Here is a 23264-nt window from a genome sequence, read left to right as displayed (position 1 = left end):
TAAACCAATATGAGGCTTTTTTGAAGCATGTAATGAGAAAAATGAATATAATAACTTATTTTTAATGGTATGTATACTTTTGATACATTTACTAGGGATTTATTTTTCTACTTGGTCTTTAATCTGATTTTAAATATCCAAATGTATTGGATCTAACTGTACATTTTTAATAATTCTTAGACCATTCAGAACTTCATAAACATACATCATTTATCACTGGCTAATTTGATGGGATGATTCTAGACAAAGAGAAAAACTAAAAAAGAATATTTTATATTCTTTATTATTATATTATTTCTCATTATTATAAAGAGATGCATCAAATAAAAATAATAAGTATAATAAGTAAGAAATAATAAGATGATTTGAGCTGTTGATAAATTATCTAATTTAGAGGTGATGTTTCTTTAAAATAAAATGCTAATTGGTTGAATGAAACAATAAATTGATATTTAGCTGAACAAAGAGATAATTTACCTATTAGTAAATTAACATTGCTTTAAAAAAAACTTTGCTCATACAATAATATGGTTTAATATATAGAAGTTAATAAGTAAAGATGAATCTATAAGTAAAGATGAATCTATAATACCTACAAAGAGAGGAAGAACATATTAGACTAAAGAAGCAAATGTAATTGGTTATTTTTAATTTTACAGAAGTTCAAGTGAGGCAAGAGTATGCATATTTGAATTTGTCGAAGTCAAATGCCAGTTATTATATACATTTTTGGAAATAATAGCTTTAGATATTTGTACAGTGATGGCCTGTACTTGAATGTAAACTTTTATTTTAATGTAATTTATTATGGATGTGTTGATAGATTCTTATGGGGATACTTGCGGTTCGCTGAATACAGGGGGACTAAAGAGAGGACATTGGTAGAAACTGAGGGGTCCTTAAAGGTTAGCAGCGCTGTTCTGCTAGTTTTTGGACAGAGTTCACGTGTTACTGAACTCTACCTCCGTGTCTAATGTGGTTTAAGAGGATATCATAAATGCAGAACACTTCAATTCGATACTGCTGCTCCACCTTTCTGATTATAAAGATGAGGACCCAGCAAGATACTGTTGAAAATTACTTGCACAATCATCCACTCAAGAAGAACATATTTTTATGACAGTCCTGGCAGTTACAGTCAGGATCTTCATTTTTATTTTTGAGTTTTATCTTGGCATAGAGGCCCTCAAGTTCAGGTTGGCTGAGTAGTGATTGTGACTTGGAAAATTGATATTTCTTCAGTGCCTGAAAACCTTCTCAGGCCCGTTGGATCTAGAACTTAGGTGAGCGTGCTGTGAAGCCGATATTTTTCTTCTGCCTAGTTTTCAGTTTTCATGGAATGAATTTTCTTCTAATACTTTATTCACTCAGGGGGAAAAAAAGCACATTCTACCAAGAGCAATCTTCTTTGTATACAGGGGAAAAGATAGAACATTGTTTATTGTAGGTGAGAAAAGCAGAAACATTATTTAAAATGACTTTGGTAAGCTTTTAATTCTACTTTGAAAAAGCATGTCTGACTTTGGAGTCTAGCAGTTCATGGTCCTGTCGCCAATATTATGTATTCTTATTGTATAGTTCAACATTGGTAGAGGCTTCAATAATCATTTATGATTATTTAGGCTTCAAGGAGACCATCTGGTAGAAGGAACAGAAGACACATTGCAGATACTTCATTCTTCAGATGAAATAATGCCGGATTCTTTGGGTAAGTTTGAAATTCATACCTATCATTGTCATTCAAGTGGCCAGTGGGTGAGCCTTGATCGAAGGTTATATGGGTAATATACAGAGCACTTCAAATTGTAACAAAGAAAAGCAAACCAATAACAAAATAGGCAAAATAAGTAATAGGCCTTTCTCAAGAGAGGAAACAAGTGGCTAAAAGACATATGAAAAATGCTTAACTGCACTATTAATCAGAGAAAATCAATGTACAACTACAGTGAGATGCTATTTTATGATTTGTTTGCCAGTAATTAAAGCTGAAAAAAATTAAAGGCTAGTAGCAATGACATCAATCAAAAAGGACTCGAGCACTGCTGAAACCAAATTTAAACCCAACACACACAATTGAGTTGATCTGGACTCAGCCACTCTATGCAGCGTGTCTGACATGAAGCTTTACAAATACACAACAGAGCGAGCAGCTGCTGTGGTGATCTAATGCTTAACCCAGAATGCCACCACGGCTCCTTCATGCATGGCTTGCTCACTGCCACTGAGTTGATCCTGACGGACAGCGACCCTATAGGACAGTGCATCTCCTTTCTCCTTGCTGTACAACTCAAGGGGTAGCCTCCTAGGAGGCTCTTGGCATGCACTACTTGTAGGGTAGCAATCATTTTAGAAATAAGTTTCCCATTATTAGAAAATATTGGACATTTTCCTAACCTGCTGTTGTCCTCGTTAGAACCTGTCAAGTCAATCTGATTCATAGTGACCCTATGTGCCACAGAATGAAACACTGCCCGGTCCTGAGCCAGTCTCACAACTGTTCTTATGTCTGAGTCCAAGGTTGAAGCCACGGTGATTTCATGTTGTCATGGGCTTCCTCTTTTTCACTGCTCCTCGGCTTTCCCCAGCCTGATGTCCTCAGGAGAGCAGTGGGCACAAAAGAAGATAGAAGAGATCACAAGGATAGGAAATATATTGGAAATATTCCAATTTTTACATTAGGTAGTGCTTTTCAAACATAGATTTTATTTTTGTACTTTTTCATTTAACTATAGATTACATATATTGATTGTTATATGTCATCAGTTACCTAATAAACATTAAAAAATAAGGTGGTATGAAAACATTAAAATGTACTTCTGTAATGTAATGGAAAAATTTATCATTTATACGTATGCAAATCTGTTCCATTGCTATTGACATGGGGTATACTCTTTACAAACACCCTTTGGCGTGGAGAGTGGCAAGGTGCTGGCACTGGGAGAAGGCTCCGCATTTCAAGGCTCTTCACTCCTTGGTTCTTGCCCTACTTGCAAGAAAGGTTTTGAACCTGAACATAGAACAAGTAACTATTGCTTGGTTTATTTGGGGGGATTCCAAAGGACTAATATTTGTAGATTAGCTAGAAGGACACTAGGTGATCACCACAGTTTATAAGTAAATATCACTCCTCACTTCATTTCAACTCACAGCTATGTTTTTTAAGAACCAGTTCAGTCGCTTTAATAGTAATTCTTTTCATAGTAAGTTTACATCTCGGTTTAGAGACTAGAGAATTATATTTAAATATCAGAGAATCAATGTTGTAATTGTTGTTAGATGCTGTTATCTTCAATACACACCGACAGAATGTGACGCTACTCTTCTGGAGCACCATTCTTAATCACACCAATGTGTGGGCTCAGCGTTGCAGCCCTGGGTCAGTCTATTTTGTTGAGATTCTTCTTTGATTTCATTAATCTTGTACTTTACTAAGTATGATGTTCTTCGAGTCTGGTCTCCCCTGATGGCATGTCAAAGTTCATGAGACAAAGTATCCCCATTACGGCGTCTAAGGAGCTTTCTGGTTATACTTTGTCCAATACAGATTTATTCATTCTTCTGGCAATCCATGGATATTCCTCACCAATGTCACATTCTAAAGACATCAACTTGTCAGTAGATTTTCTAGTTCCCTGTCCAGATTTCACATGCACATGAAGTAATTGAAAACACCATGGCTTGTGTCAGGCATACGTTAGGCTTCACAGTGAGATCTTTGTAAAAAAAATTTTTTTCAAGAGATATTTTGTAGGAGATTGGCCCAACAAAAGGCATTTCAGTTCTTTTGACTTGAGAAATGCTGGGTATGCATTTTTTGTGTTTTTCTTTTTGGTGTTCTACATCCAGATCTTTGCACATCTCAATACAATGTATTGTTTTGTCTTTTCGAGTCACCCCTTAAGGCCTCCTGTTCCACATTGCTTTCCCTATGACATTAAAATGATTAGGGCAAAGAATGTACAGATGTGCTTTATACAATTGATGTATGTATATGTATGGATTGTGATAAGAGTTGTATGAGCCCCTAATAAAATGTTAAAAAAAAAGAAAAGTGATTCTACTTTGAGGAACTTTTCCTCCGTCACATTTTGAGTGCCTTTGAACCATAGAGACCTTTGAACCATGGTAACCTGCATTGAATTAGACAGGGTTCCGCTGCTATTCATAACGTTTTTAATGGTTATTTTTTTCAGATGGTTGCCTCTTCCTACTTCCTTAATATGGAAAATCTGTCTTAATATGGAAATTCAACTGTCCTCTGTCTACCATTGATTACCGTACTGGTATTTGAAATACAGGTGGTAGCACAGCAACATGCAAAACACAAACTGATGCATAAGTGGTGAAGAGAATCCATATATAACTGTGATTTATTTGTTATTTTTATAAAATTAGATTCCTTGCCAAGAACTGAAGAAACCCTAATGGAGGAACATGAGGAATTTGAGAAATCATCTAAATTAGCTGGACCTGTAAGTATATTCTTTTGATTATTTTTTGTCTCTAAAACTAATATATGTTGTTAATAGAAATATATTACAGGACTAGAAAAGAGCATCTTTAAATTAAATAATATTTCATAATGTCCATATAAATATGCTTGTATCAGTAGGTAACTACTTTATGCAGTTATATAGTAAGACTGTATAAATTATTTTTAGTAATGGGAAAGAAGGCTTAAATAAGATAGACAATGTTAACTTTGGGGGGTACTAGATTACTAGAAGCCTACTTATATACATAGACATCTAAAAGATTATGATTTACTTTCTTAGATTTCAAGAGTGTAATTATACACTTTTTCCTAGAAAAATAAATATTTTGCACCTTCTGGAAGCTCATATATAACTCCAGCATATTATTTTAAGTTGTGGCATCTTTATGATATTTTTTTGTCAAACTACATATCTGTAATATAGTAAAATGGGGGGGAAATCATGAGGTTAGATACTTAAAAATGTAACTTAAAAGAATTAAAAGACAGACATATGTGTGCTCTTATAAATCAAATGTGTATAAAATATACTAAGTTACTAAAAACTCTCAAGGTGCCATCAAGTTCACTGACTAATAATAAATGTATGTCACATGGTACAATCGCTCCATAGGTTTTCCTAGGCTGTAATCTATTTGAGAGGGAATCGCTGTCTTTTCTGGCTACTGTTTTGTTGGAAAGCAGACCTCTCCATTAACAACTTGGGATTTAACCATTTCAATCTTGGGCTATTCTAATTATAATATAAGACTTAAGTTCATATATCATTACACTGTCTTGTGAAATCCCATTATCTACAATGTTATTTTGATCAAAGAATTTTGTTGAGAGCAGAATTCTTAAGGAAATTTAGTTTTATTAACTGATAAATTAATATATATTTTTGATATGATATTCTGGAGTTGGAAGTCTTACCTTAAAATATAAAATCGTACATTTTCATTTGCTTTTCTAATTAACATTCATTGCCTTTTACTGTAGTTTATTTAACTTATTATATAAATATACCTTCCAGTGTAGCATGCAGTCTATGAGATCAAGAATGTTTGTTGTGTTTCTCACTTCGACATCCCTAGTAGAGGTGAAATAAATATATATGTGATAGTTCTTGACCATAGTATTTTTATGTATTTTTTTATGTCATCAAAAGTTGGTATAAGTTTAGAAATAAAAAGAACCAGGGTTGTAACATAGTTCAGTCTTTTCCCTCTTTATGTGACTATTCTTAGCAGCTGTTGGTTTTTCATATATGGCTTGTATAATATTGAGGAATTTTCCTTCTATTCCTATCTTCTTGAGTGTCCAAAACAGGAATGGGCGTTGGATGTTATCCAATGTTATTTCCACATCTATCTATATTATCATGTGGTTCTTAAAATTTTTCCTGTCGCAGTGGTGAATAATAATAATGGTCTTTTGTATGTTGAATCATCCCTGCATCCCTGGTATGAATCCCACTTGGTCACAGTGAAATTTTTTATATGCTTTTGTATTCTATTGGCCAGTATTTTATTAAGGATTTTTGAACCGATGTTCATTAGGGATATTGGTCTGTAGCTGTCAATTCTTGTGGGATCCTTGCCCATTTCAGGTATCAGTTCTAAGAGCTTCATAGAGTTTTGGAGTTTTCTGCCTTTTTCTATGTTCTGGAAGAGTTTGTGTAGGATTGGTGTCAGTTCCTCCTTGAATGCTTGGTAGAATTCTCCTGTGAAGCCACCTGGCCCAGGTAATCCCTTGATAAACTTGTCTATTTCTTCTATTGCTATGGGTCTGTTGAGGTTCTTGACGTCCATCTGGGATAGTCCAGGAAGGGATTATATTTCAACGTATTTGTCCATGTCTCTCAAGTTGTTGAATTCATTAGAGTACAGGCCTTCATAGTACTGTGTAATTGTCCTTTTGATTTTAATAGGGTCCAGTGTAATGATCACTGTTTCATCCCTCATTCTTGCTATTGAAAATTGTTCCTTCCTTTCTTTGGTTAGGTTTGCCAGGTGTCTATCAATTTGGTTAATCCTTTCAAAGAACCAACTTTTAGCTGCATTAATTGTTGTTTCTTTCCCTGTGATCTGTCTTTTTCAGAGAGTGGTGTATTAAATTTACCTACTATAATTTTTGAGCCTGTGGTTTCTTTTTTCTACTTTTGGAGTGCTTGATTTAGGAATTTCACAGGTATCTCTTTGGGTGCATATATATTTATTATGCTTACTGGTTCTTGGTCTACCATTACTGTGAGCATTATATAGTTCCCCTCCTTGTCTCTTGTTATGGCTTGTACCTTGATATCAATTTTGTCAGAGATTAAGGTCACGATCTTTGCTTCTTTTGCATTGCCATTTACTTAATATATTTTTCTCCATCCTTTAATTCTCAACCTATTTTTGTCTGCAAGCTTGAGATATGTCTCCTGTAAAACAATGAGTTATGTTTTCTGAGCCAATCTGTTAGCCTCTGCCTTTTAATGCCTGAGTTCAGTCTATTGATATTCAGTGTTATTACATCCATCTGTGTACTCTGTGTTGTCATCTTGTACCTTTTGTGTTGGGTGTTTTCCTACCTATCTTATCAGTTTGGCGTGTGTGTGTGTGTCATTCTTTCCTTCTTCCCACTCTTGAACTAATGCTATCTTGGGGCTATTTTCTCTTTGTCATCCTATCGGTGCAGTTGTTCTATGTGATGGTCTCTTATTTGCGTTCAGTGAGTGTTGATCTTCTGCCCATACCGGGTTGGTAAGGATCTTTTGTCGGGCTGGATTTCTTTTAATGTTTTCTTTGAGTTTTTCCTGGTCAGGGAAGTCTCTTACTTCTCCATCTATCTTAATAAATGATTTGGCAGGGAATAGTATTCTTGGGTTTGCATTATTTTCCTTCAATTTTTGGAATATGTTACTCCTTTCCCTCTTATCATCATGTCTGCTGATAGGTCTGACCATATTCTTATTTGGGTAACTTTATAAGTGACTATTTGTTTTTCCCTAGCTGCTCTTATGATTTTCTTCTTTTCCTCATAGTTAGATAATTTAACTATTATATGTCTTGGTGACTTCTTCTTGGGATTCAGTATGGTTGATGTTCTTTCAGCTTCCTGAATGGTTTCCTGATTTTCATTTATTAAACTGGGGAAGTTTTCCTCTAAGAATTCCCTCGGGGGTTTTTTGTTGATTTTTGCTATTAACTTCTTTGTTGTGTCTTTTTCCAGTAATCCAATTATTCTAATATTGTTCCTTTCATAGCATCTGACATGGCTCTCAGGTTTTCTTCAGCTACTTTGATTGTCTTATTTGACTGCTTTTCCCATTTGTTGAAGTCTGCTTGGCTACCTGTAGGTCACTGATGCAATTCTCAGCCTCCTCACATCTGTTGGAAAAGTTTGTGAATTTGCTACTGGATGTTATTTCATCCCGTAAATTTTGTATTTCCCTTTGTTGTGTTGCCTTTCATCCTTTTTCTCTATTGCTTCCCTCATAACCTATATGACTCCAAGAAGTCTTCTGAAAATGCTTTTCTTTGGTAGGTCAGTGTCTGCTTCTTGTATGCATGTCATTAGGTTCATGACTTCTTCCGGCATTGTCTTCTGTTTCTGTTGCTTTTTAGTTGAGGCTGTTGGGGTTAGTTGCTGTTTACATGTTGTTTTACAGGAGCCTGGAGCCATCTTCCAGAGTCAAAGACCACTGGGCTCTCTCTTGGGTGACTCATATGAGTCATATATGTGCAGATAGCTATACTGGGTGGGGTCAGGCAACTGCTGTATCTTCCTTTGGTTTTATTCTTACCCTAGCCAAACAGTATTCCGTTATTTGGAATGTGAATTGTATAGTCCTCTCACGTGATGTTGGTTGCATGGTTGTGGGCCCATGAGGGTGGCATTTCACTGACTGATCTCTCAGTAAGCCATCGTGGTGTGTTTCCCGGTGCTTGGAGTGCCCCGAATGGTGTGTAGTATTTCCCTGTGCAACTTGAGTTCTGTGGAGGGTATGTGGGTGTACCCTCCTTGGTGTAGAGCACCATAGATGCAGACAGAATTATCCTAGTTGGAGAGATTGCCATGGAGGTTAGGCAGATGTTCCTGCAGCAGTGTGGAGGAACAGTGTGAAGCACCACAGATGGTGGACAGAAGTTCCCCCAGTCGCTAGTAGGTCCTTGAGGTGTATACTGGCTTCCCCTCAGTCATTTGAAGGGGAGATCCCCCAGTCGCTTGGGGGATGGTGGAGGATGGGAGTGATTTCCTCAGCAGCATGTAAAGACAACGGTTGCAGGCAGGAACCCCTCAACTGGACCATCAGAGTTGTCCTAGGTGGAGGGGAGTGACCTGGAGGCCAGTAGTGGCTTGTGAAAGGAAAAAGAGCGAGAAGAGAAGAAAAAGAAAGAAGAAAACAAAGACAAGAACAAAAATTAAAAACAAACTGGCACACACACACATAGAAAAGTGCAAAGACAAAACAAAAGTAAGGACAGTTAAAAAAGAAAACAACAAAAATCAAAGCTGAATCTATAGTGGGAAAGAGAATAGAGATAGGAGAAAGTTAAAAAGAAGAAAAAGTGAAAGAAGAAAATGAAGAAAGAAAAAGAGAGAAGGAAAAATAGATGAAGAGATAGCTGGGCTCTGTGCCATGCATGTGTAGCACTGTTTCATGATGTGTGCAGCACTCACAGGGAGCAGGCTGCAGTTCTCCCCAATGGGTGGACAGAGTTGCCCTAGGCAGAGGGTAGGGGCTGGAAACCAGCAGTGGTTTGTGGAAGGAGAGGGGGAGAGGAGAGAAACAGAAAATCAGAAAGAAGAAGTCGAAAAAAAAGAAAGAGAAGAACAAAAAAGAAGGGAAAAACCACAAATGTGCTCACTAAGATTGACTGTGGTGGAACATAGAAAAGAAAGAACGAAAGAGTAAAGGGATTGCTGATCCCTGATCTCCTAAATGTGGAGCCAGAGGGATTTAAACCCTGCCCCAAGGTGGCAGCTTGCTGTATCCTTGTAGTGCATGGTCCCTATGGTGCTGGGTGGAATTGCCCTAGTTGGTAAGAGTACCATAGAGGCCAGACTGAGGTTTCGCTGGAGTTCCCTTGCTGTTTGGGTTGAGTTGCCCTAGGCAGATGGTAGTGCTCTGGAAGCCAGAAGTAGTGTATGAAAGGAAAGAGAGAGAGAGAGAAGAGGAAAAACAGAGAAAAATAAAAATAAAAACTTGGCCAGTTGAGACCGACTGTGGTGGGAGAGGTAGAAGGGAGAGAGAATAGAGAGAAGAAAAAGAGTGGTAAGTAAGGAAATAATTGAGGCTTGATTGCCTGACCATGGTGCTGGAGGAGTTCCGACCCTGCCTCAAGGTAGCGGGGTGGTGTGCCCGCTTGGTGTAGGGCCCCACAGATGCTGGGCAGAATAACCCTTGAAGGCAAGATCACAGCAGAGGTCAGGCAGTGATTCCCTCAGTGGCTTCAAACACTGGCATTCACTGGTATAGCTGCCTTGTGCTGTATGCAACCCTGCAATGGGGAGGGGGGGGGGTCTTCCATCAGCCCATGTAGGGTCCCAGGACAGACAGGATCTCCTCAGCTCTGTGTAGGATCACTAAAAGCAGAGAGTAGCTCCAGCCTCCACCCCCCTTGTCTTAGCTTGTCCCAGGACCACTGATGACCTAATAGCTCAGAGGTTTTGTGTTTTTTTTCCCCCTCCCTGGCCAGCTGGAATTGAATTAAGTTGTTCTGAAGCTGAGGCTTGATCCAGGGGGTCTTTGTTATGTTGGTAGCCTCTAGGCTCTGCAGCTAATTTCTGGCATTCCTTAGCATGTGCTCCCTTATTCTGCTAATATATGTTAAAGGAATCTTTCTACCAGGTCAACAATGAACCTGAGAGTTGAACAATGAACCTGAGATTTGCAGTTTTTACTGAGAAAATATTTTTTCTGTCTTTTTTATATTGGGATTTTGGGGTCCCCTGATTTGAGCCTGTCATGCTGACCCCTAGAGGGGGAGATCCAGTGTATCAGAAAGGTTGTTTTCTTCTTGGCCAGTTGGAACTGAATTTGCCCCCGGACTATGAGTAGCTGCTTATTTTCTGCCACATCTGACCTGCCTCAGGTAAATTCCCTTACTTCTTTTCAATTGCTTCAAATCTATGACTACCCATTGACCCAATCCCCAGGCTATGAGCTCAAGGCAGCTAACAGCGCAGGGAGCTCTGGTATGGGGTCCTGTGACTAGGTTTCAGAGGTTCTCCTCACATGTCTGGGTCTGGGATTATGTTCCCTTTAAGACATCAGCCTGAGGAAATCCCTACTCACTGCCAAACTAGGTTGCTGGTAGATGCTCAGCCGGAGCCCACAAGCCCAGCACGCCAAACCTAGAGGGATTTAGTGTGTTCTCAGTTTGCTTTGTGAGTGAAATTTTTTAAAAGCAGGCATCAGGACAGACCTTAGTACCCTGATTCTAATTTCCGGGCTCTGCCTCCCAGACCCCTTCACCTTACCTTCCAAGTTTCTGTTCTGGCAGCAGGAACTCCAGCAGGTGAATCTAACTAGATACCATCTTCTTCAGTCTGCCAGACTTTTTCCTTTCCAGTTATTTCATCTCTGTTCTTTGCTTCCCTTTTCCTCATAAAGAATATTTATATTTTCCCTAAGCACTTTTGAAAATCAATAATTGAGAGAATTAAAAATATATTTATATATAAGGATGTATACATTGTACGTATTGACTAGTTTTAATAATGTTTTGCTCTTTGAGTTATTTGTAAGTCTGTTCATTCAATTCTTGTAGATTTAATTAAATATTTGCCTGCCTCTTGCTTTAACTTGAGATACACCTTTTAAAAGCCTAAACTTTATAAATACTGTAAGTCATGAAAAAAGATGCCATAAATCTATGAATGTCTTAGTTTTCTACTCTTGCCACAGTAAGAACCATGTAATCTAGTAGATATTGAAACTCTACCTATCGTTTCTGAGACTGTAAATGTTTATGGGATCTTTCTTCAGTGAGGGGCTGTGCATGTGACCCACAGACATTGCAGTTCGCATCCCAATGCTGGTCTCACAGTGCCACCTGCGCTCCTGCCATCATGTTAAAAACACTATATGTCAGCAGATTAAAAACACTGAAATTTACTTTCTCAGAGCTCTGAAGCCTATTAGGAAGTCAGAGTTTCAACCATGTTAATTCCTTCTACAGAGCTCTCTTTAATTTTTGGCTACTGCCAGAAATCCTTTTGTTCCTTGAAATCTAGCTTCCCCCTGTGTGGGGGTCTTTGTTTATCCTGATCTTTTTGTAACTTAGCAATGATTAGGGTGAGGACTCACCTAATGGGTTATAAGCCAATTAACCCAGCAAAGAAAGCCTGATTTCCAAATCAGAGCACCTTTATAGATAAGAGGGTTCAGTACATATTACTGGAGGTGAAGGACAGATTCAATCATCTCCCTCCTTTGTTGTACGCTGGTAGCTTACATGTTGCTAGAATTCTAGAGTTACCCATGGTCCACCGATCTCAGAGGCGCTTCCAGTATAAGAAGAGACTAAGAAGAAAAAAGTGATTCACTTCTGAGATATTGATCATTTCAAACATCATAGATAGCAGTGAAACCTTGTCCCATACAGCTAGAAGATGAGGACTTCCAGTTGAAGGGCACTCAAAATAGTACTGGGGAAGTGCTTTCCCCTAAAAGTGAATTCCATTTTAATGATATGAACAAAGCAAAGCTTTCAGGACCTTCATCTTCTGAAGGGTTGTGACTCAAAATGAGAAGTTAAAAATGTTCATTAATAGTTGGAAAGTGGAATGTACAAAATATGCACCTAAAAAATTTGGAAATGAAATGGAAAGTATCAAGATTTATAACAGGTGTTAGTGAGCTCAAATAGACTGCTAGTAACCATTTTGAATTAAGCAATCATATGGTTTACTATGTCATGAATGACAAATTCAAGAGGAATGGTATCACATTCATTGACACAAAGAACATTTTGAGATAGTGAATGAAGTCAAACGCCATATGTGACAGGTTAATATCTACATTCTTATAAGGAGGACCAGTTAATACAACTGCTATTCATATTTGTGTACTAACCTCGTAGCTAATGATGAAGCTATTATAACAATTCTGCCAACTTCTTTGGTTTGAAATTGATCAGACACAGTCCAATTGCATTAATAACTACTAATGTTTGGAATGCCAAGCATGGAAACAAAGAGGAAGGCTTTGGTAGTTGTAAAATATGGTTAAAGAGAGAGATTGCATGATAAATTTTAGCAAGGCAAACAGACTTCATTGCAGATACATTTTTCAACAACATAAATGACTATATATGTGGATCTCACCAGAAGGAATTCACATTAATCAATTGACTGTGTGTATGGGAAGAGTTGATAGAAATGTTCAGTATCATCACCCAAAACATGGCCAGGGGCTGACTGTGGAACAGACCAACAATCACTCATAAGAAAGATCAGATTGAAGTTGAAGACAATTACAACAAATACACAAGAGCAGAAAATGACCTTAGGCATACATCACCTGAATTTTAAGACGGTCTCAAGAATAGATGTGACACATTTAACAATAATGACATAAAGCCAGGTGGGTGTGGGATGGTTCAAGGATATGCTACATAAAGAGAGGTCATTACAAAATGAGAAGAATAAAGACCACAGTGGATGTCAGAAGAGACTCTGAAGTTTGCTCTTCAATGTACAGTAGCTATCTTAAATGAAAGATCCAATGGGCGACAAATATATGAAGGATTCCTTCTGATCAATAGCTATTCAAGCAACACAAATCCAAACAACAATGAGCTACCAGTTTGCAACCACACTGACAGCAAAGTAAAACAAAAAACAGAGAGAGAGAAGAATAAATGTTGGAGTGAGTGTTGGCAAGATTGGAACTCTTCTACACTATTGCTATGAATATAAAAATGTGGTGAAGAAAGCTAATGGTGCCCACCTATTAAAAGATATAGTGTCTGGGGTCTTAAAAGCATGAAGATAAACAAGAGGCCATCTAGCTCAGAAGCAACAAAGCCCACATGGAAGAAGCACACCAGCCTGTGTGACCACGACGTGTCGAAGGGAAGAGTTATCAGGCATCAAAGAACAAAAAAATCATATCATTGTAAATGAGGGAGAGTAAGGAGTGGAGACCCCAATCTCATCTGTAGGTACAGGACCCCCCTTACAGAAGGGTCGTGGGATGGAAGGAAGAAGTCCAAGCTGCACAGAATTCATTAGTGAAAAACAGGAATTGACAAAATACCAATTGAAGTGTTTCTAGTACTTGATTTAGCACTTCCTAGTGTCTATGCCAAGAAATTTAAAAGACAGCTATGTGGCCAACTAATTGGAAGAGATCCATATTTGTACCCATTCTGAAAAGGTGGCCCCGTGAACTGTGGAAAATCATTGAGCAATGTAATTAATATCACATGCAAGTAAATTTTATTGCATATAATTAAAAAATAATTGTTTCTTAAATTGAGGCTTGCAGAAAATTTAGTCAGATTCAAAAGAAGACTTGGAAAGAAGAATGTCATAGCTGACATCAGATGTATCTTGGCCAAAACCCGAGAATATCAGAAAGCTATTTACATGTATTTTATTAACTGTGAAAAAGCATTAGACTGTGAATCATAGAAAAATATGGATAAAATTTCAAAACAGGAATTCTACAACACTAAATTTTGTCCAGGTGAAGCTTGTACATAGACCAAAAGGCAAAGGATTCAACATAGCAAGGGAATGTTTTTAGGTGCCACCCAGTTGGTTCCAACTCAGAGCAGTCGTATGTACAACACACGGAAACACTGGCCTGGCCTGGGCCATCCTCACAATTGTTCCTGTACATAAGCCCATTGTTGCAGCCACGGTGTCAATCCATCTTGTTGAGGACCGCCCTCTTTATCATTGCCTGTCTGCTTTAAAACTCATGATGTTCTTCTCCAGGGACTGGTGTCTCCGGACATGTCCAAAGTATGGAAGATGAAGTCTCGCCATCCTTGACTGAAAGGAGAACTCTGGCTCTACTTCTTTCTAAGACAGATTGTCCTTTGAGCAGTCCACGGTACTTTCAATATTCTCCAGCACCACAATTCAAATGCATCAATTCTTCTTTGATCTTCCTTATATCCATGTGAGACAATTGAAAATATCATGGTTTGTGTTGCATGCCTCTTAGTCCCCAAAGTAACATCTTTGCTTTTCAATTCCCTAAAGGGGTCTTGCACAGCATATTTACATAATGCAATATGTATTTTGATCTCTTGACTGTTACTTCCATGATCAAGCTTGTGGGTCCTCGAAAGCTTCAGTCTTTTCTTCATTGAAATTGAGGAAGTGCATATTAGGGTTGCATCCTTAAACCTTACTTATTAAATATGTATGCTGAGCCAATAATATGACAAGCTGAACTATATTAAGAATAACCCAGCATCAGGATTGGAAGAAGGCAAACATATAACCTTCAATATACAGAGAAATAAGGTGGCTTACTAAAAACAAAGAGAGCTTGACATACTTACTGATCAAATCAGACTGCTGCCTTTGTTATGAATTACAATTCCCACAACTGCACCAATAGCAACCTCCTAATAAAAATAATATTGAATTATAAATATTTCATTATATTTGGATGCACAATCAATGCTCATAGAAGCAGTATAGATAAATCAAAGTATTTTATTTGGCATATTTACTACAAGTATGCTGACCCCAAACATGGTATTTCCCATTGCCCCATATATACGTAAGAGCTGGATAATGAACTGAGGAAAGCAGAGAAGGACTAATACTTTTTTGAACTATGGTGTTGGCAAAGAATATTGAAAATTCCATTAAATGCCAGCAGGGGACACAAGTCAGTCTTGGGGGAAGTGCAGCCAGTATATTTCTTGGAAGCAAGGATGGGCAGGACTTTGTCTCATGGTTTTGGATATATTGTCAAGAGAGACCAATCTCTGGATTAGGAAATTATGCTTGTATAGTAGAGGGGCAGCAAAATGCAGGAAGACCCTCAGACGCTGGATTGACACTGGCTGCAACAGAGGGCTCAACCGTAACCAGTGTGAGGCCGATGCAAGATCATCCGGTGCTTCGTTCTGTTGCACACAGGGTGCACCTATGACCTTTCTGCGTTGTAGCGGAATTGAGGGCACACACAATTCAATCCATAACACTGAGGGGGTCTTTTGTAATTTTGTTTCTAACTAGGTTTTTTTCCCCCTAGTCAAGACTATCATTTTCACATTATTGAACATTCATTATGAATTCTGTATTAATCCTAATCTAAAATTTAAGAATATCAATTTTTTGTTCTCCTGACTTTTTTAGAATACCCTATTCTTTCTGTGCTGTCATTTGTTGCTGATTCTACTGAGCAGAGTTAATTCATGACAGTAGTTCAAGAATATCTCTGCTACATTTAGGGAAATCTCCTTATTGCACTGTAGTTTCTGTTGGCCAACAGAACACTGATGTTATCCCTCTTTTTATTTTTTAGATTACTGACTGTCATACTGTTGTCTTAAATAGATATAAAGATATATTTCCAATATAGCATCACAGTGATTTTAATTTCTCTTAAAAAAATGAAACCCATCTTAAGTGCTTCCCAATTTATGGGAGCCTGCTGCTTAAGCTGGGAGTTATATAGGATTGTACTCAGTGTTGAACCTGAAGAATTTCTGGTTTGTAGCATTTAATCTCCTTCAAATTTTTGTGCCCTAGATGATTAGGAGTAGTTCATAGTAATATCTCAAAACATGTTATATTTATTTATGTTATATTATTATTGTTATTGTCATGGCCATTACCATAAACAAAAGGGTTATCAGAAGAAATTGTTGGAAATAATTAAAACTGGTTGAAAGTTCTAGTACATGGTGACAAATGTATGCCTTTTCTTCTAAAACAGGCCTCATGAAGACTCCCTATGTCATTATGCCCTTGAACCTGTCTAGGTTTTAACTCTTTTCCAGGGAAAGTAATTTGCTCCATCTAGTCAATCTCTTCGCCTTTTGTTGCCCATGTTTACAATCTTTTGCTCTTGTTATTACTGGTTTTAGTTGAGTTAGCGCCACACATGGCCCTCTTATATATATTCCCCAGCCATTCCTTGAGCGCTCATCCTCTGTGTAAATGTTTCCAGTTCTTTCATATCACAGTCACAAGGGACAGTGCTGAGTTTATCCTAGTTTTGGGCCATTATTTTCTCAACCTGGCCATTATTTGCTCAGATCTCAAATAAAAATTCTTCATCCTCTGGGTTTCATGTTATCTGCTGCTACGTTAAATACCACTTATTCACAATCCTGAATCCTAAGGACTTTGGCATTTGACATAATCTATTTGTCCAACATCTTAGCTTTCCTCCTTTCCTAGATTTTTGAGGTTCATCTGTCTTACAAAATTAAAAACAATCAAATCCATAGCCATTGAGTCCATTTTTACTCCTACGGACCATATAGGGCAAATTAAAATTTCCCCACAGGGTTTCCAAGACTGTAAATGGAAGCAGATTGCCCTATCTTTCTCCTGTAGTGAAGCAGGTGACTTTGAACTATCAATCTTTCGAGGGCGTTAGCCACTGCCCAGCTAGGGTTTCTTTTGTTATAACATGATCAGTAGTTTATTCCTTTTTTTGTTGTTTATTTTAAAATCATTTTATTGGGAGCGCTTACAGATAGATATCATAATATTCCGTGGTTCAATCACATAAAGCCGTGCTATACAATTGCTACCACAATCAGTTTCAAGAATTTTCCTTCTTCTTGAACTCCTTGATATCTGCTCCCCTTTGACTCCTCCCTCCTCCACCATACCCCCTCAGGACCCCTGATTATTGTTATTGTTGCTGTTATTTTGCCATATCTTACACATCCAATATATCCACTCACATACAATTCTTTTGTTCAATCCCATCTAGTGGGGTTACTTTTTATAGATGAAAAAGGATGTGCTATCTCATGGACATGGGGCATGCTGTCTGTTTAGGAGCTGATGGACATTTCATACCACCATGAATACTGTTGCATAAGTCACATGCAGGCATTTGTGTAGACATATCTTTTTATTGCTCTAGGGAGATTCACAGCAATAGAATTGCTGCAAATTACAGTGATTTTCTAGTTAAGAGGTCTTTAAAGTACGTTTATACAACTCTTGAGGGCACCAACTTAAAGCTGCTAAACAGAATTACCAACATGATGCAGGAATATCATTCCTTTATGCAGACCTAACAATATTGTAAAAATGTGTTCAAATACAATTTTACACAGATGTTTAGAACAGCAGTCTGCACAATGCCCCCAAGGTAGAAAGATTCCCATATCCATCACCTGAGGAACAGGCAAGCAGAATGCAGGATAGCTACACAATGGGATGTTCTGGTGTGTGCTAAACCCGAATGGCAACTGAAAGCGTTATGATAAGAGCAAGCGGTCCAGCACCAAAGACCTTGTATTGAATCCACTGGCGAGCTCGGAGTTAGTAAACCGACACAGAGACAGGAAGCAGATGAGTGGCTGTGGAAGATTAGGAGAGGGCGGTGGGACTTTCATTCGTGAGAAGCAGGTCACGGGGTCTTTGGAGATTGCAGCCACCACCATTTAGATTAGTCGATGAATGCAAACCATTCGTGCAGATTTTATTATGCCCGTTGTTAAAGCTCAGATTTCATCACCACCGAGATCATAAATGCTGGAGGTGGGATTTTTTTTTTTAGCACATGCTGGCTGGCACCAGGCACAAAGCTTTATGATTGAGGAAGGCAGAGGGCAGAAGGCCCTGGGAAGGGATTCTATTATTGGAATCCTTGGTGTTTTAGGAAATCCACATTGTGATTAATTTTAATGGATTCCTGGATAAACGGAAACAATGACTATAATGTATCCCATATTGTAATGGGACAGTGCCTAGCTCAATCTATACTTACTATAAGCTGATTTCCAATGCCCTGGCTTACTGCCAGGAAGCACAGAGAGCTTATAATTTCAATTACATGGTATTTCAAGCAGAACGTCATCCTAATATTGGAGGGAAGGATTAGAGTTGACTGCCAGGACAGCAACAAGATTTAGAGAAGGATTATTATTTTTAGATTACTTTAAGGACCAAGTATACCAGCTCACCCCCTGTGCTTGAACATACCACAAAGCCTAAAAGGACTTAATACTTGGTGAGCCTTAATAGAAAAATGTAGGTGGTGTGAAGTGGTATTATACAGGGACTCAATAGAAAATGAAAGCTCTTACATACCACCTTGTATTGAGGGGTTGGAGGTTTAAATGGCAATCTTCCGTCTCAGCTTTGGATCAGGATTTATTTGAAGTATGGATTTGCCAATTGTTGTTTGAAAACATGAAATTACTTGGAGAAATATTGACCCGGCTAAAGCAAACAAACAATCAAACAAGGAAAACAACCCTGTAAACTCGAAGAGATACAATATAGAGATTAAAAGAGGGAAATAAATCATGATGACATTGATTCTTGAGATTTTTAGTAAAATTTATATTGAAATGATATTTATAACATGCTCATGTGTGCATTCCAAATTAATCATATTGCACACAATCTTCTAAAAATACATTCAGATATATGCCCACAATGTTATTGCAATGAACCTCCAAATGGCACACTGAAAGAGTAAGGTTCTATATTTTCATTCAATTTTAGTCCCAATTTCTTACATTCCAATGGGCTCAATGTATAGAGTAAATGTATAATAGAAATTCCATTCCTCCATGAATAATAACCTTCATGCTAAGCCTTTCATCTCTATTTGAAACACACACACACACACACACACACACAAAGACCTCAGAAGAGAGGTTATATTTCTGTTAAACTCATTGATAACTTCTTTACTTAGACTGATAAAAATCTGATCCTTTTTGCCATTCACCACTTGTGTTGATATCTCGTTAAATTCAATTTCATTCCCTTTCAATTTGATGAACAAATAATACCCTAAAACCTTTCTAATTATTCCTTTGGCAATATTTGTGCTCGCAAATTCATTACTTTTTACCCAGACCCTCCCCTTTGGCATGACTGTTGTATGCTGTGAGTAGCAGACGGAAACGATACATACACAGAAGGTGGCTCTCACCAACTCACATTGTTTCACTCGGGCAAGCCAGGAGGAAGTGTTCGCTGCAGAGGAACGAGGAAGGACAAGCAGAGGCATGCTTTCCTTGTTTACTAGGTCCTTTGTCTCTGGCAGGGAGTATCAATTTGAAAAGAGGCCATGAGTCTGTAGGAAGGGTGCTATGAGATTGGGAGAGAGATGAATACTAGCATTAGGACTAAGCAGGATCTTTGACATGATGGGAAAAATGTGAACTTATTGACTACAGATTAGCAAGCAAATGCAAATCAACTCCTGCCTGCCTGATGACTGGGTAATCTACACCACTGCCTACAACTGAGGAAATTCTATCCCAATAGAACTTTCCACAGATTTATGTATATAATGGATGACATGGATTTTTCAGATTTAATTAAAGTAATGAAATTTTCTCTTGTTCTTATGTAAAATATTCTTCTAAGCCAGTGGTTCTCAACCTTCCTAATGCCGTGACCATTTCATACAGTTCCTCATGTTGTTGTGACCCCCCCCAACCATAAAATCATTTTTGTTGCCACTTCATCACTGTAATTTTGCTACTGTCATGAATTAGGCGAAACCTGTGAAAGGGCCATTTGACCCCCAAAGAGGTCACGACCCACAGGTTGAGAAACGCTGTGAGCAGCGCTATGCTGGTGGTACCGTAACTGTTTCTTAGTCAGAACTTTAGACCATGTGTAGAATGTTGAAGCCAGCATTTCTCTTTGTAAACTCCCGAGTTAGGGTTTTTCTAAAGTATCAGGAAACTGCTTACAAATTTAGAACAGTATGAATTCAATTTCCCACCAAATCCACCAGAGCATGTTGTCTTTCACAATTGATAGACAATAGCTTATGAAGCTCAACCCCCCCCCCCATGTTATTTTGCTATGGCAGACATATCTAAAAGCAAGTGGCAAGGGGCCTGTTTTGTGGATGTAGCACTGGAATAGTGGGAACACACTCGCTCAGTTAGCAAATGGAGAGTATACTGTGGCAAATGAGCAGCCTCTGGATCACGTAGATGTGCTGGTGCACAACAGACAGCAAATTTTAATATACTTTTGAGCATGTGCCTTGCCTTGTCCATCACCTGAGAATTATTTGTTAAGTTTTAAATAGGAGCCATCCTCTAACGCATGCTCGCTCATAATGTCTTATAGGAGAAAGTAGAAAATTGAAAAGTTTCCCCTGCAAAATGGCCTGGCTTTCTCAGAGAGAGAATTTAAATGCACAATGATGCAAACCATGACGAGATGATGCAGAGAGTACATAAACTGTTAATTTAGAGATGGAGAGATTACCCCAGATTGGAATAGTTAGGTAAGGCTTGAAGGAAGGATTGAACTCTGTGCTGTAGATATCATTTTTGACTCTGTGTTACACTTTTTGATAGTATTTCTTTCATTCTCTGCAACGTGAAGGAAAAAAAGGAGACAGGAGAGTTTGAGCCTCAGGAAGGTTTGCGGCTCTCATTTAGAAATTTGATGGTATAATTTACAGATGACTACGACAGGCTCTGGCCTTCAAATTATGTTTTCAAACCTTTTTTTAGGAATGTGGTTTCTGATATGATAAAAAGGATTCTTCCTGATGTGTGCATAACATTCTCCGTATTACTGACATTAACTAATGACTTTGATAGGTCAGGCATGGCCCCTACGTGGCATTTCTTAGTGTGTGTTCTGTTCCTTGCTGTGGGTAGAGGTGGGGTCAGGCCATGCCAAGGACTTTTTGTGGCTTCTGGAGAGGTCCAGCCATTCCCTAGTCAGGAGCGAGAGCTCTGAAAAAGAGCCTCCCACGTTCTGTTCAGATCCTGGCCCTCTCTGTGGTTGATGTCTAGCACTGGGTTACTGTGTCTTTTCAAGCGATTCTGTGCATGCATTAATGAGAAGAAAACGGAAAACAAATTACCAGAACAAAGTCACCTCCTTTCTCTCTCTTGCACTTTCTCTTCAAATGCCAGAACTAATGTTTAAAAACAAACTGAGTAAAAAAATACTGAGCTACACTGATCACATTATGGTATGGGGTAAAAGCAACAACCTAATAATTCACTGACATATTACTCATCTTAGAAATGGAAAAACACACCCTGAAAGTGTTACTGTCTTGTTTAGTAAAGCTTTGTGAAATTGCTTCTTTAGTTTGCTTTCCTGGTTCAAAGTGGGGGAAGAGCCATTGCCTGCTTCCAGGACTGAAGTTGACAAGTATATTCCTTTGTGATCTTTTTGTATTAAGGTGCAACATTTCTTTTCAGTGTGACCAGGCCTTTTAAGACCCTGGGACCACAAGGTAAACATCAGGTGAAGGTTAGAACTTGAAGACCAAAGAAGACATCAAATAAATTTAAACCATCAAAATTACCCTGGGATTTGAGAGTAAATCTAGGGAGTAGAAAATGATTTTAAGTCTCTTGTGGTTACAGGGTGAAAATATTGGGGCTAACTGAAGATGTACTACTTGCATGTAGAACTTCTAGGTGTTTTAATGACAAATTAAAAAAATCACTAACATCCTCTACTTTTGAAATTCTTATTTATGAAAACTTTTAAGCAACATAGACACCATAATCTACCAATCATGGAAAAGATACCTAATAACATTTACATAAAATATCAACCTTCTCATAAAGGCCAAGATAGAACAGAGATTTCTCAAGCCAATTGGACCTCATATGTCTATGCAATCTGGCTGGCTGTGGAACATTGGAAATTGTTGATAATGGATAATTAGCCTTCAATTAATTAATACTATGTTCATATATTTTTTCTTCTAAAATATGCTTGGATCAATATTGCCTCTGAGAAAATGCCTGGACCAATATGACAGATTTCTGAAGCACAGTTCTTAAGCACTTGTCTTAGTGCTTACTCTGAAGAAATAATGTGTGTGATGTCAATGTAAAGTACCCCAGGTGACATAGTGGGTTGTGAGTTGGACTACTAACTACAAGGTCAGCAGTTCAAAACCATCAGATGCTACGCAGGAGAAATAGGAGGCTTTTTCTTCCATAAAGGTTCACAGACTTGGAAACTCCCAGGTCCATTCCATCCGGTCCTATAGGTTCCCTGTGAGTTAGAATCTACTCAAAGGCAGTGAGTTTTGAGTATATCAATCTTATTTTTTGAATCATTTAAAATGTTTTCTATCTAGTTTATGGTATTTCTTTCTAATTACATATATGGGATAATTCTGGAAGAGTTGTTCTTAGGTGTCATAAATTGCTTCCATAAATTGTCGCCCTTTTGGGTCAGGGTCAGGGTAAAAAAAATTTTTTTTAATTAAAAAAAGAAGAAATTGTTGCTCTTTGTGTAACAGAAGGAAACATGACCCAGCCCGGTGCCATCCTCACAATGGTCGTGTTTCAGCCCATTGTTGCAGCCACCGTGTCAAACATCTCAATGAGGATCTTCCTCCTTTTCACCAATAGTCTCCTTTGCCAAGCATGTTATCCTTTCCCGTGGACTGGCCAACATATATGAGATAAAATTTCACCACCCTTGCTGCAAAGAAACATTCGGGCTATGCTTCTTCCAAGACAGATGTATTCCTTTTCCTGGCTGCCCGTAGTGCTTGCAATGTTCTTTGCTAACGCCATAATTCAAATGCATTGTTTTTTTAATTTCATTGTTATCTTTTTCATTGTTATTTTTTATTTTGCCTCTGTTATTCATATATATATAT

The 23264-nt window shown here is 38.1% G+C and overlaps 1 protein-coding gene across 3 annotated transcripts in view; it reads left to right on the top strand.

Annotated features, from left to right (window-relative positions):
- Nucleotides 1-23264, top strand: part of C5H8orf34 (chromosome 5 C8orf34 homolog) — a 417612-nt gene that overhangs the window by 326683 nt on the left and 67665 nt on the right. For all 3 annotated transcript variants that reach the window (XM_075549596.1, XM_075549598.1, XM_075549597.1), the window contains exons 9-10: nucleotides 1623-1708; nucleotides 4396-4472. In XM_075549596.1, coding sequence (XP_075405711.1) covers nucleotides 1623-1708; nucleotides 4396-4472 — 163 coding nt within the window. The remainder of the gene's footprint in view (nucleotides 1-1622; nucleotides 1709-4395; nucleotides 4473-23264) is intronic.

Source organism: Tenrec ecaudatus, chromosome 5 (assembly GCF_050624435.1).
Source record: "Tenrec ecaudatus isolate mTenEca1 chromosome 5, mTenEca1.hap1, whole genome shotgun sequence".
Classification (NCBI taxonomy): Eukaryota; Metazoa; Chordata; class Mammalia; order Afrosoricida; family Tenrecidae; genus Tenrec; species Tenrec ecaudatus.
Note: the sequence above shows the minus strand (reverse complement) of the source record. Positions and strands in the feature narration are given on the sequence as shown.